Raw genomic sequence first — 14,019 nt, forward strand, 5'->3', positions numbered from 1 at the left:
TATCTGAGAGAGATAAAATCACAATAGAGAGGGAATCCATAGAAACGACTCCTCCCTTCGTCCATTCAAGACGACCGACCGCCCGACACCGACAACTCCACTCATAATCAGTGCCCGCCGCCATAAAAACTTCAAGAATACTTCAGAAACCGCCATAATAGCAGGAATAACTGGTCTTCTAGCACTTTGGTCCAAATCTTTTCGGAGGATGTATATACCCCGCAGATTTTTTTCCCCGTCCACTGCACAACACATTTTTCCACTCTATCTAGTTCCAAAACTATCCACAAAAAATAAACAAATAAAAATAAAAGTCACCACTAGACAGATAACATCAAGCTACCACTACGACCGAATCTCAACATTCATTTCCCTAACCCCTGTGTAGGCCGAAGGTGCTTTTTGTTGCAGGACCATTGATATCAAATTTCATTCACAGAGTTCGGAGTGTGAAGTAAGTCACGTGACCTATACCCACTAGTGAAGTGTTGGTGTCCCCCACATTTATCTAGTGCCTATGTCTGACATCAGACGGACCGACACATCACGTGCAGCACGTGCAGCTAGTTACAGAGAGTGACACCAGTGTGCGGGACATGGTGACCACACAGAACTGTCATACAGGACAGTACGAACGACAACTGTCGTGATGAAAGCTAGACCTGGCATTACGGGTATGTTGTCTATGGCAAACAAACAAAACAACATAGGATTGGAGGTGTAGGTCAGACGGTGCAGAAAGCTCAGCCAAAGACAGTGCAGATGAAGATGCATACATGTCTGCCGATACCCAGAGAAAGATTTAATGACCTCGAGTCCAGGCTGTGACAATATTTTAAGAAATCTTTACATCTGTGAAGGCTTCAAACAAAAAAAAAACAAAAAAAAATTGACATACACTCTGCAACATCTGCTGGAAACTTAAGGATATCCATGAGCTGAAACTTTCTTTCTGCTGTCTCCTTCACTGATCTCTTGCTCAGATGCTATCACCTGCTTGAAGTTTTTGATCATCAAGTTCTCCGACCTCGCTCGGTCTCACGCTCTCTCTAGGTCCCCCGTTGATTGAGGGTGTGTGTGTGCAGTCCCCCACACAGAGAAGCCTTCTTCGTGACGACGGTCGTGGGAAGTGTGTTGGGGGCGCAGCGAGGAGAGAAAACTAATTAAGTTTGCTTCCCTGGCGACCAGACAACGGCTTCAACTCTGCACAGACCCTCACTTTACTTTTTTTGACCGACTCCCCATGGCAATGTCTCGTTTTTCTGTGCGAGAAGTTTTCAATGGCGACGAATAACACTCTCCATTCCAAGTTCTGGCCTCCTTTGTGTCTTTGTCTGTCTGCTCGGGGTTAATGAGAAATAGCAAATAGCACCCGATCGCGGTGAGTTTTCTAGACTAGGGGTACTTTTTAAAACCAAGGGCCGACGCACGACTGGAGCCTTGACAGCACCCAAAACAAGCCTCCTTCTTTCAGAATTGAGCCGGAAGTTGAGAGAGGACCTCGACCTCATCGGCGTCTTTGGCGTATGCAGGCACAAGGGTGAGATTAGCAGTGGGTCGGGCGTGGATGTTGTTGTCCCAGGTACGATGTAAGATGCACGCACGTTCAACTCGAGTTTCGGCAAACTACATTCACCTGTGGAAGGCGAGGAACCATTCTTGACAGGCATGTGTAAGAGCGCCTTGGGCACGACAGATTTATCCACGGCCGGCGATGAGATGAAAGGATTGGTAGAGAGAGATTTGCGGGTAGACGAACAGATCTTTCGTGAAGCACCAACTACATGCTTGTTTGGTAAAATGAATCTCGCTTTAATAGGTGAAGACAATTTCTCTGCATTGGTACAGGCATCCACCTCATGGGTTTTATTGGCGCAGAGTCTTGGAGGCAAACTCGCAGTACGTTCCAGTGCACATCTTATTAAGGTGCTATTCGTCAACGTGGGGTGGGCGTCACCGGAAGTGACAGCAGCAACTGGACAATCCGAGATGTTCGTGGAAGACAACCTCATCACTGACTTCACTGCGGACTTCCTGATCGGACCATCATGCTTCCACCTATTACAAGCAGCTGCAACCATCTTCTTTGGATTTGATGCATTTTTTTCAAGAGCCGCTTGTTTGTCGTCTGTAGCGCTCTCATCGCCCTGAAAGATTTGACAAATGATACTCCTGCGATTGCTAGCAGATTTATCAGAACCTAACTCTAGCTCCAACTTTTTATCTGGATTCTCGTTTTTGTCATGTGTTCCATCCGGCGATGGCTTGGGTCCTAACCTTTTTTTCTCCTTCGAGAACCAGTTGATTTCAGAAAATCTATTGGCGTGCGTCCCATGACCTGCGATCCACAGATCATTCTCTCTCGTACGGGCAGAACCTGAGTGACCGCTGGCTGATTTCCCTTCATAACCAGTCAGTTCGGCAAATTCGAATGAGACATTTTTGCTACCTGTCTCGGGTACATTTGAGTCTTCTGGAAGACCTATTGACCAAATGTTATCAGGTGAATTTTGATGCTGGAAGCTAATGCAGTCTTGATAATCCCATTTGTCTGTGTGTGAAACTGGGTGAACAGCCCTGGCATCATCTACTGGATGAGGACTGTGTTGTGGAGACGCTGGTGTACTCTGATCACCCGCCGTCTGTCTCTTCGCTTGTGAGACGATGCACCGAAGCAGTTGACACTGACACCGACCATCTCCTGTAGAATAAAAACGCAGCTCCGAGTTTTGCATCAAGTCGTTTGCAAATCCGAAGACTGGTTCTTCCATAACTTTCTGAAAGTCTTTCTTCATGCCGAGCAAGGCTCCATCTTCCCCCTTGTCCTGGGAAATCTTTGTGATATCAGAGTTATCGTCTCTTTCTACGTTGTCTCCCTTGTCATCGCCAGCCCGAGGAACGTGTGCGACATGCCGGCACCTGACTGCCTCGCGCCTCCTCTGCCGGTGGGTCAGCGCTTCCCGCAGGCGGCAGAACTTCTGGTACTGACCCCACGACTGACTCCACGACCTGGACACTCCGCGGCGGTGTGGCGATGACGTCAAAATCGCTGGTGGCGTCACTGCTCGCGGTGCTGGCGTCTGGGAAAGACTGACGTCAGCACAGCTCAGTAGCAGAGCCTCGGTCAGGCACGAGGGAGCACGCGCAAGGACGAACGGGGTAGTGACCGTAGTGGGGGTCGTGGTGGAGACTGTGATGCTGGTGATGGTGGTGGTGGCGGTGGCTGTGGCGGTGGTGGTGGTTTTGCTCGTTTTGATTTCTGGAAGCGTTGCAGTAGCTGCAGGGCGTGCCGGGGTGTGTGCTGGTTTCCTACAATAAAGGTAGATAAACAAAAAACTTCCTTAAACTAAACAAACATCACTACAAAAATTAAAACAACAATAACAACAAGCTTCTCGGATATCACGATGCCATAATTCTTACCTGAAAGAAAGAAGATTACGTCATCACTACTAGAAAGTTAGTCACATAATTTTACAAATATTAGCAATGTCTAATTTTACTGTATGTAATATAAATATTTAATATTTTCAATATAAATAAATAAATATCTCTACCCTAGCTAGTCCTAAACTCTAGCCTAGAACCCTAATAATGGAATCGTACCCGATACCTCTGTGCACACCCATCATTTTTGTAATTCCACGCTACTGCCAGAGCTGTCAACACGGCGTCGTGTCATCGGAGAAATGTATTTGATGATGGTGATGAAGAAATGATGATGATGACGATTTTTGTTGCGCATTTCCTTGCATGGGAGTAAGCTCAGTGACCTTGCCCACCCAGTCTTCAATCTTCCTTTTGTATCTAAGACTCAGGAGAAAGTTGTCCTTCACCAGCCATTACAACATTTCGTCATGCACAGTGTCTTTGAGCCATTCCAGTTGACTAAGACTCTGATGCGGATGGTGAATGGCTTCTTATCTTCTCGTGATCGTAGCCACATATCAGTCCTGTCTATGCTCGATCTATCGGCCACATTGTCCTTCAGCGGCTTCATGCGAACTTCGGCCTCTCCAACACAGTCCTTGGCTGGTTCCACTCCTATCTGCTTGCACCCAGTCTGTGCCCAGGGTTTTGCACCAAAACCTGCCGCTGTGCTGTATGGGGTGTCTCGGGGTTCAGTTCTTGAGCCTCTCCTGTTCTCTGCCCAAGACCATCCACATATATGCCGATGACACTTAACTCCTGACATCTGGTCCAGCTTGCCGACTCCACAGACTGTCTGCTAGCACTCAGAGAACTCTGTATTTTATCAAACACTGGATGTTGATACACCTCAATGAGAAAAAAAAAAAAAAAATAAAATAAAGTCATGCCGATGGCCTTCGAACCTATGCTTAAATGTCTAACTTCGTCCACATCACTCACTTTATCTGGATCCGAATTTCCACCTTTTCAGTCTATCAGGAACTTCAGTCTGCAAGTCCATTTTTCTCGCACTGCGTAGGATCAACCGCTTTAGATATCTCCTCTCTGTTGCTTCCACCATGCAGCTTATGTCTGCATTTGTATTGTCCACACTCGACTATTGTAACTTTGTCATCGTTTATCTCCCCAACTGTCTGCTTGACAAGCTCCAGACAACTCATAACAATCCTGCGTGCATTGTATTCGGCGAGGGAAGGCTGATCGTCTCACCACTTCTGTGCCATCTGCACTGGCTGCCACTTCCAATTCAAGATCGCCATACGTTGCTATCGTGGTGTTCAGGGCCTAATCCCGATCAGTTTTGTCTGAGCTTACTAGTCTGGCAGGTCACTTCGCTCTGCCCACGTATCATTATCTTTGGCTGGATTGCCTTGCCTCTATGTTTCTGTCTGGACTCAGAACCTCTTTCTAAAATGTCTGCTGCAATCTAACGTGGCTGTTCCTTTCTCCATCTTACTCCTATATCTGCTTCTTTCGTGTTCGTGGCATTCTCACTCTTTTGTGTGTGTGTGCGTGTGTGCCTGATTGGCATACCCTTCTCTGTCATACGGCATCACTACCTACTGCCCTTTGTAAAGAGCATTGAGCTCGCGTCAATGTAAGGAAATGCGCTATATAAATCCTATTGTTGTTGTTGTTGTTGTTGTTGTTGTTGTTGTTGTTGATGACTTGCATGCGTCATTGTTACACATGCTACGATTGTATTATGCATTGTCAAATCTGTGTGAAATCCCGCATTCAAGAAGAGTTCTATGCCGATAATTGTGATGATCCGAGTACCTGCTTTGCTCTTGTGCTGTGTTCAAGCCGGAAGTCGACTGGAGTGTATCATCCGAGTGTAAAAGGTCGGCGCATGCGCGGCCAGCGTGGCTCACGGTGTGGTGGTAGCGGTAGTGCTGCATGTGCAGGTGGTAGTCCTCGTAATGATGGAACACGAAGTTGTCTGAAAGTTAAACACGGATGACCACAAACTAAATAGGGAAGCTGGACAGAGGGAGACGGGGGATATGGGGGAGTAAGAGAGACGTTGATTTCCTCCTTACGTGGTATATCACTATCATTATCATCATTTGACTCGTCGTTTATTGACTCACCATTAATGTCCCCGTTGTCACCCGACGACAGCCCCGCCCCCTTGCTGATCCTGCCGTTCCTCTGTTGCTGCTTCTCTGTCCTGGCTGCCTTCTGTTCTATATTCCGCTTCCTGTCCTTCCCCCGGGCTTGCCACCCGCACAAAGCGCCAGTTCCGGATGTGACGTCAGCATGCGCCTGACCTGTACGGAAGCCGCCGTCAGCCAACGAGGCCAAGAGCAGGGCGTGAGAGGCATTGTGGGACTTGGAGTGAAACTCTTGCCGAGGTTGACAGGAGAGTTCGCCACACGCACCATCTCTAGCTTGTCGCGAGACGCTGGTCACAGTGGTCACGTGCCAGTCTCTTGGCGGGACAGATTTGTGGATGTCCATGGCACACAGACTCTAGTTATTCTGTCAGATAAACAAGTGCCACCCAACTCCTACAACAGATTGTGAATTGTCACACAAAAATTAGTCTTACATAAACAGCACTGGTAATTTCCACATACCAATACCAATATTTACCAGACTGAGACCAAATCGTAATTGTCACGGCGACTAAACACCACAATGGTGATAATGTCTACACACATTTATAGCTACTCCAAGGTTGTCTAGAGAAAAGATTATTACTATTATTCCATTAATTAATGTCAATCATTTGATTTATAGCAGTTGTTACTCGTGGACAGTAAGAAATTTAGCGAGTCTTTGAAAAGCCGTCATGTCTGTTATGTTTGCGGATCGCACATCGTCAGAAGTGTATTAGTCACAACACAAGATATGAACTACTGTATCATTTTAAATGGGTTCAAGTGTTGGATTAATCATTCCTTGATAGCATGTGAGATCTGTTGGGAAGTCTTCCTATCATTCAATTTGTCGGCTATTTTTTTAAAGTTTTCGCTTCTTTCCATCAAGTTTGTACTCATCTTGCGAAATAGGATCCAAACTGCAAATGTTGCATAAAATTCTTACCAAAAAGCAAACTGGAATCTCGCCTTCCACAATACTAAGCTCCACTTCTCGTTATAATTATGTCTTTAATCAATTTCGCAGACACAGTGACATATGCAAACAGAAATATTTGCTCCACAACGAAAAGCTCAACTCCCAGGACATCGCACGCAACATGCACCCGAGTCTTGTGCCACAAGCAGACGAAACCTTCTCTCGTGCAGACGACACTTCCACTGTCTGTGACAAGAGATGCTTGACACTGAATCACAGACTCACCCCTTCCTTGGAGGCCGGTCGCTGCCTGACACCCCACTACCACCCCGTGCACACTTCACCCTCATGTTCTCTACACATGGCGAACTGTGTCTGCGACTCCCACACATTCATGAACGTGCTTTGTGTCGAGCAAGTCAGTAAGACAAAGAAAAGTAACAGGAATGGCTGCAACTGTTCAACTGATGTGGTGCTCTTACCAACAGACATGCCGGGCCTCCTCACTTTAAACTACAGCTCAGAGAACAACAGACAGCTTACCAAGACTGTAGGGAAACACAAGTCCAGTCACAGCGATCACCCGAGAGAATGGAGATCACTGCTGTCTGCCTTCTAGCTCCTAGCGCCCTCCATTGGGTGGCATTCAATCCTCGTCAAGAGCCTCTCCACTGCTGCTAATGAGAGCTCGTACTGACACTTCCGCCAGCATTATATAATGACACAGCAAGTAGCCACACATGCACACAATGTTATTGATACATGTCTACACAGACATACTCATACACGGACATATCTCACTGATCGGCTGATTTATTTGATTGTAAAGTGCTTCCCTCTCGATGGAATTGCTTCTAACGAAGAATGAAGAGGACACCCAAGTACTGAAACAAAACCACCAACGTCCAGTCAGGTCATATCTGGAGAGAAATGTGCATGCCGCGAGACGAGATTTGAACCCCAAACCCTATATCTTACTGTGCTGATAAGTGTTTTACCATTAGGTTACTAAGGCACCCCAAAGCCTACCTCCAAACAGTTCAAGAGACTGGAGGTTCACTTATACTGTAGGATGATCTGAATGGTTAACAGCCATGAACACTGAAATATCCGCCTCTATCCAAGGCAGTCTGTGCAGGCACTTATACAGAGTGGGCTCCACGAGACTGCATTATCCGCGGATCACTGTCTGCACACACATCATTGATATGTACAAACACTCGCAAGTTTTTCATAGAACATGAGTAGAAATCTTCACCATGGCTACGGTGGTCAGGCATTGCTGGTAATTTATCCCATTTCCCCGCTGTTTTCTTATCTCAATCCAAGCCAAATAACATATCTACAACATGCCCAGAAGTCGTAGGGAATGTCCTAGCAACGAATGTCAAGGGTCACGCTGGCTAGTAGTAACACTTTCCTGGTGGGGCAATAATGAAGGCGCACAGTAGTGTGAGTCTGTCTCGCAATGTCAGCTAACAAATGTGGCGACTTCTCAGGTTCGTCCTCATTCACAGCCGCTGTGCACACATTTAATGTAAGACAAGAAAACTGGAAGTTGAAATAAAACTGCTCATTATCGACTTCCTCTTGATTCACAGGTGCAGAAAATTATTTTACCTTTCTCTTCAACTAGCTGTTTTCGCTAAAAGTTATTTCTAAATTTATTTTCTGATGAAAGTTCACTCTCCTCCATTTGTGACTGGCAACAGAATCATTTTGTCAAGGAACCGAAGGCTGCATTGGTCCGTTCCTCACATACTGCAATTAGTGTCCCAGGATACTTTGGCCCTCATAGCCTGCAATTAGTGTCTTAGGGCAGATGAGAGTACTTTCCGCCCGCTGAGGTCCAGATATCAAATAAGTAGAATGGGTACACATTTATAGGCGTCTTAACACTCGGCAGACGTTGCTGGAGTACACAATCGTAACTTGGCTGCGTAAATGCCAACACAGGGAAAATTGCCACCCAACACAAGTGATCGGGACATCAACAAGCCGCCATAAATAAACCTCATACAGGCCTTGAGAAAAGTAGGAGCACAACTATTGTATAATAGGTTGTTATATACTGAGGCACCTTATTTTTATCCAATTCTCCATAAAAAAAAAAAAAAACAGCTGGGGGAGATAGTTGTGATTGAAGTGTCTGGGCACAGCAAGCCGACTTTTTGAAACAATCACCACACAGAAGAATGGTTTACAATATCAATTTCTACACTAAAGTGTTCTGTCTGAACAAAAGGGAGGAATGTTTTGAGTGGGCAACTGAGATTAATTATACTTGAGGGCAAAATAAACAATCTAAACATACAAATCTGAGAAAATTTCATTTGTTTCACCTTGAGCTTACATTGCAGACTTAACATTTGCCTTCACTCTTGGGTAAATTCAACAACACAACCAACCAAAACAGGAAGGTGAAAAAATGGGTGAAGAATTAGAATTACAATTTTATGAGTGTTTTTTGCATTCAGATTCCCTCAAAAACATGCAGATCAAAACAAAGCTATTTCGATTACATTCAGCATAAACACATTTTCAAGCAAAGTTGCCTCATTGCACATAAGAGTCATCTTCGAGGCCTTGAAATGGGTTTTACAAATTGTGGGTTGAACTGTGAATTATAACGCCGAGCCCTATCTCTGTCTGCGTCTGACAGAGACTCATTCTCCGGTCCTGCCTTCACCTCTCCCCGTGTTCGTGCCATTAAATCCGCAGCCTTCTGTTGCTCTTCCCTTTCTCGCTTCATTCGTTCAGCACGTAACTGTTCAACCGTCCTGCCTGTGCCACCAGCAGGCTTTCCTGATGAGGCAGTTGCTGCTTCTGAAGATGTGCTACCATGCACTTTGTTTTTCTGACGATGTTTCTGAAAAAAATGTATCTTAGCTTTTCATTTGTTGGGAAACCAAAGTTGAAAACCACATAAAATGAATTCTAGTATTTCAGCACTCTAGTACTCCTGTGACAACAAATATCATAGAACATTTTCCTTTAGTCATTTCAAAGCTTCATATGACACCAATATCCATCAACGAGGGAAAAAATAGAAAAAAGTACAACCACAAACTACTTTTTTGAACTCTAATAGATGCTGCCTTATTATTGTCAATAAAACAAACACCTAAACACAGGTTAATGATGGACAGTCATAGAACATGTTCAACAGAAAAATAAGAAATAGACCCCCTGGTTAGACTAGAACTATGATAGATACATAGGAAACTGACAAGTCTGCTTGCTTGAACAAATGCACGACATAGCTAGGAATAATGTGAGTTAGCAGAGCTAGTTTCAATACCTCCTTCTGTTTGCCCTTATGTCTATGTGTATACTCTAAGTGTTGCCTCATCTCATAAAGTGGGTCCATAGCCTCTTGACGCTTTACTTGTCGGTCATGTCTGAAACAAAGGAGACATGAATGATAAGAAATATTCAAGCACTCTTTACGATACCCTTTTTGAAAGTAAAGATAAAATTTTGTTGTCAATCCGACACAGAACATTTTATCAACTTTACGTCAAAATGGTCTTCTAAGGAGCAAGGCAACCATTATAAGCCTCAATTATAAAATAATAAACTACGTTCACCAAGTCACTTGCTTATCCCTCTTTTTAATAATCTATTCTTACTTCTCATTTTCTGTTTCCTCTTTCCTTTTCTCTTGCTCAGATCTGGATTTTTTCAAATACCAGGGCTTGTCATCTGAAAAATAACAACAGAGAACTTTACTCAATTAACTCTTAACAATGCAGGTGGTTTGAGGTGCTCTGCTACTTTATTTAGGGTTGTGCTACAAAACAAGCTGACTTATCAAATGCAAATGTATTGCAAAAATAAACTTGCTGTGCACCAAACTAAAGGAAAATTGCTCATTACTTTGATCTGGGTTGTAACACAGCAAATTTATTTTTGCAAAGGCAAAGTCATAATAAATATAGTTCCGCCAATAGCAAACTAAAGGAAAGTGACTCGACTTTCATGGTTTGAAAAGGAAAAATAAAAGTAAAAGATGCATCTAGAATAGAATTTTTAAAAATATTTTGGTATATAACTGCCAAAGTATATTATCAATGTAGTAGAATGAGTGAAAATGTTTCCTGCTTTAAATTAAAGAATGTTTAAGATTTAAAATAATTATTTAATTTTTACAGAATATTTAAATTATAACACTTTATTTATTCTAGACAGAAATTTGGCAATTCTGATCATTTAATAACTTTTAAAAAATTTACCCTTTGTGCATGGTGGTGATACACAAATAATGCATTTGAAAATACTGAGGACACGGTAAGCATTATGACAAAACACACTAAAAACATTCCAAATTTGTGGAAAATAGTGTTCGACACATTGTAAGCAGTCACTAGCAATCGTAAGTAAATAGAAATTTGGCTTACATTTCTTAGTAATAACTTGTGGTTCGACAAAAAATTCCATTATCTCCATCTTCTTCATTATCATTTTCATTAGAAACAGCAAAGGACTCATTCTATGAATATAAACTTTTTGCTTCAGACTAAAAGCCATGTTTCTCCACTAAATAGTGATAAGGTCCATTCTCAGTCCATGTGTACACACAGTGATGGTGAAAGGGAAGGAAACCATAAGATCCTGTCTCATCTTCATCTTAACTCAAATGCTTTTCAATTATTGTGTACTTGAGTACAATTATTTACATTTTTAATCATTTTTGAATACCTCTAAAGCAGTGGTTCTCAACCAACGTGCTTACAAGGGGGGCGTGAAGGTGGTCATTTTTTAATAGTTTCTTATACTGGTAGTAGTGAAATTAGCTTACATTGTGTGGCTAAGGGGGGCGCGTGGACGTACCTTTGTTCGTCAGGGGGCCGTCACTAGTAAAAGGTTGAGAACCGCTGCTCTAAAGTAATAAAATAACTTTTAATGCAATGTTTTAACTGAGTAGCAGCTGGCGAGTTTTGAAAGTTAAACATAACAAGAAGACAGTATTAAACTGAACATAAGAAGAAGACAGTACTGAATTAAACATAATAAGAAAACAGTACTGAAAACCACTGAAGCCAGCGTCGTATCATAGAAAAGCTGGCTATCAGGGGCCCCTGCATCCGAATTTTCACTTGCTATCATGACAACAGTTCAATCAGGGCTTCTTGTACATGGTCTGGTGTAAGTTTAATTTGTAAGCATGAACTTAATGTGCCCATTATATATTCTCAATATTATTATAATATGAATCCACTTACTTTGTGACTCAATAGCACTCTGTCCCAAGTATGTCAGAAGTCCAATGTTTTTTTCCCATTTCTCTTTCTCTTCAGCTCTCTCTTGCTCATGTTCTTTGTTTTTTCCTTCACGCCTTAGCTGCAATAACATTACAGCATGTAAGAAAGCCTTGTTTTTAACTGTTCATTTTCTTTAGTGCAACAGACCCAAACAAACAAGATCTCTAAATTTGCATTTTACTCTAACAATGTCTGATGCTGATCATTCATTCAACCCTGAATCAGACTAGCTTGTCTAGCTTGACTGTTGCAAGAGGCTCCTGGTGTCCTACATGGTGATCTTGATACTCCTATCAGCATTTCACAACCATACAGCAAGACTGGAGTTACAAGGGACTTGTACAATCTGTACTTGTGTCAAATTGGTCTATTTATATTTGATGTACAATATTATACACTCCAAAATATCTTATTAAGCACAGGAAACAGGAATTTTAATCATACAGATTTGTTTTTCTAATATTGAAAAATTATCTTTCTTTTTTTTAAGTCATCATGAACAATGCCAAAACTTATTTTTAAAGTGTCACACTGCATCTTCAAATGTGCACCTGCTACAGCATTTTTGTAGGTACAAGGTCATGCTAACTCTAAAACTATGTGCCTCTATAAATTTTGTGGGAATCAAAGTTGCAACCTAAAATAGCCTCTGATATATTTAAAATATTTTCTCCTCTACAGTGGAAGCTCAAATGAAAATAACAGCAGAAAAGGAAAGGAAAAAGACCTAAACAGACTGAACTATGCATAAATTTGCATTCAGATTATATGCACATCCTTACATTCATATACAAAATGAGCATCAGCAAGCTCAGAAATCTGCCAGCTATTTACCCCTTCCTCAATGTCCTTGAAAAAGTTTATGTGTCCTCGTTGGTCTAAGTCGATATCTTTTGATCTTTGGGCCAACTGCAATGAATTTCCTGATCCATTTTCGACTGCTTGTACTGAGGATGAAGGGCCTTCCTCAACCTGGTCATGGTGCCTTTTTCTGGCACGAACTCTGAGTAAATCTGTTCTTGCCTCTTGTTCCTAAAAGCAAATGAGGAAAAACATTCACAAGGAGCATCTTGCTGATCCAAACCTTTTATTTAACATCTGCACACATTTTTACTGATCTTGTGGCCTGGTAAAATGCCTATGCTCATTTTAGTGTCTATTAATGACAAAAATTTGATCAAAGTTACAGGATGAATAGAGGGACAACTAATGAAATGTAATGGTGTGCACTGCACATGAAAGAGAGATAACGTGCAAGATAGTAAGAGTTTCATGTTTGTAAAAATGGCTCATTGTGCCATGAGATCTGCTGAAGTAACATTGTACAGTGGGTACATTTCATAATAATACTCAAAAGAACGATCTTTATTAGTAATTTCAAGTAATAATATGTGGAAATGATATGCTGAAACATGCTCTATTACATTCCAGGGTTTACTTACAGCAAGAGCTATTCTTCTCAGTCTCTCCTTTTCCTCCTCTGCTGCTTTCTCTTCATCTTTTCGAACACGTTCGATATTCCTTTTAGTGCGAACATGCCAACTGAAAACACAAACCACATTCAGTATCATATACTATATGGTAGCATTAGTAGTAGCAGTAGCAGTAACAGCCTCTACCCTGACAGACCTGTTAAACCTGCCAGGAACACAAGGCTCCTGCCAACATAGCTCTGTGGATCGAAAGACACTGAAGCCACCACACCACTACAAGGTAAGCTGCACGCACTGGTGGCGGTACCTTCAGAAAGTGGAGTCTTAAATACTTCAGTCTCTCAGTATAAGACATTTTGCTACATTCACCTAACAATTTTTTAGCATGTCTCTGAGCATTTTCCATTAATAAAGTGGAGATATTATTTATCTGCGTAGACGGGCCGAAACGTGGAGAAATTCGAGAAATAAGTGGTAAGTGAAAATTTTTGAAATGTTTTTTGATTTAAAAGGGTTTGACTCTTGTTCCACTGTTTATGTTACCTTTAGTTAACAACCAGTAACATCTGAAAAAAGTTTACCTTTATTTTAAACTAAGTAGCAGATCTCTACAGTTCACGGAAATGACAATGTTTACATATACAGACCTCTTTTTGGGTAGAATATTCATCTCGACGACCACGAAGTAATACACCTCCGTAGGACGACGACGTCTCGACACGACACAAGCCAAACAACTTGCAATAGCGACCGAATGGGAATAAAGCTAATTGAGAATAGACAATTTCTTTTTGAAATAACAACACACCTCGGTATTCAAATAACTTTAATCATTAAACGCATGCGCATCAGTATTTAAATAACGA

The 14,019-nt window shown here is 42.3% G+C and overlaps 2 protein-coding genes across 2 annotated transcripts; both read right to left on the bottom strand.

Annotated features, from left to right (window-relative positions):
• Positions 1–122: 122 nt before the first annotated feature.
• LOC112562623 lies at positions 123–6,437 on the bottom strand. Its single transcript, XM_025235976.1, has 3 exons — positions 5,526–6,437; positions 5,212–5,374; positions 123–3,309 (listed from the first exon to the last, which is right to left on the bottom strand). The coding sequence occupies exons 1-3, from the start codon at positions 5,893–5,895 to the stop codon at positions 1,278–1,280; spliced, it is 2,565 nt and encodes an 854-aa protein (XP_025091761.1). The 5' UTR covers positions 5,896–6,437; the 3' UTR covers positions 123–1,277.
• An 816-nt stretch (positions 6,438–7,253) lies between these two features.
• LOC112562627 (leukocyte receptor cluster member 1 homolog) lies at positions 7,254–13,954 on the bottom strand. The gene is made up of 7 exons (XM_025235985.1): positions 13,801–13,954; positions 13,163–13,262; positions 12,555–12,752; positions 11,682–11,799; positions 10,089–10,161; positions 9,758–9,857; positions 7,254–9,325 (listed from the first exon to the last, which is right to left on the bottom strand). Exons 1-7 carry the CDS (start codon positions 13,821–13,823, stop codon positions 9,029–9,031), a joined length of 909 nt encoding a protein of 302 aa, XP_025091770.1. The 5' UTR covers positions 13,824–13,954; the 3' UTR covers positions 7,254–9,028.
• Between the last annotated feature and the right edge of the window lie 65 nt (positions 13,955–14,019).

Source organism: Pomacea canaliculata, linkage group LG4 (assembly GCF_003073045.1).
Source record: "Pomacea canaliculata isolate SZHN2017 linkage group LG4, ASM307304v1, whole genome shotgun sequence".
Classification (NCBI taxonomy): domain Eukaryota; kingdom Metazoa; phylum Mollusca; class Gastropoda; order Architaenioglossa; family Ampullariidae; genus Pomacea; species Pomacea canaliculata.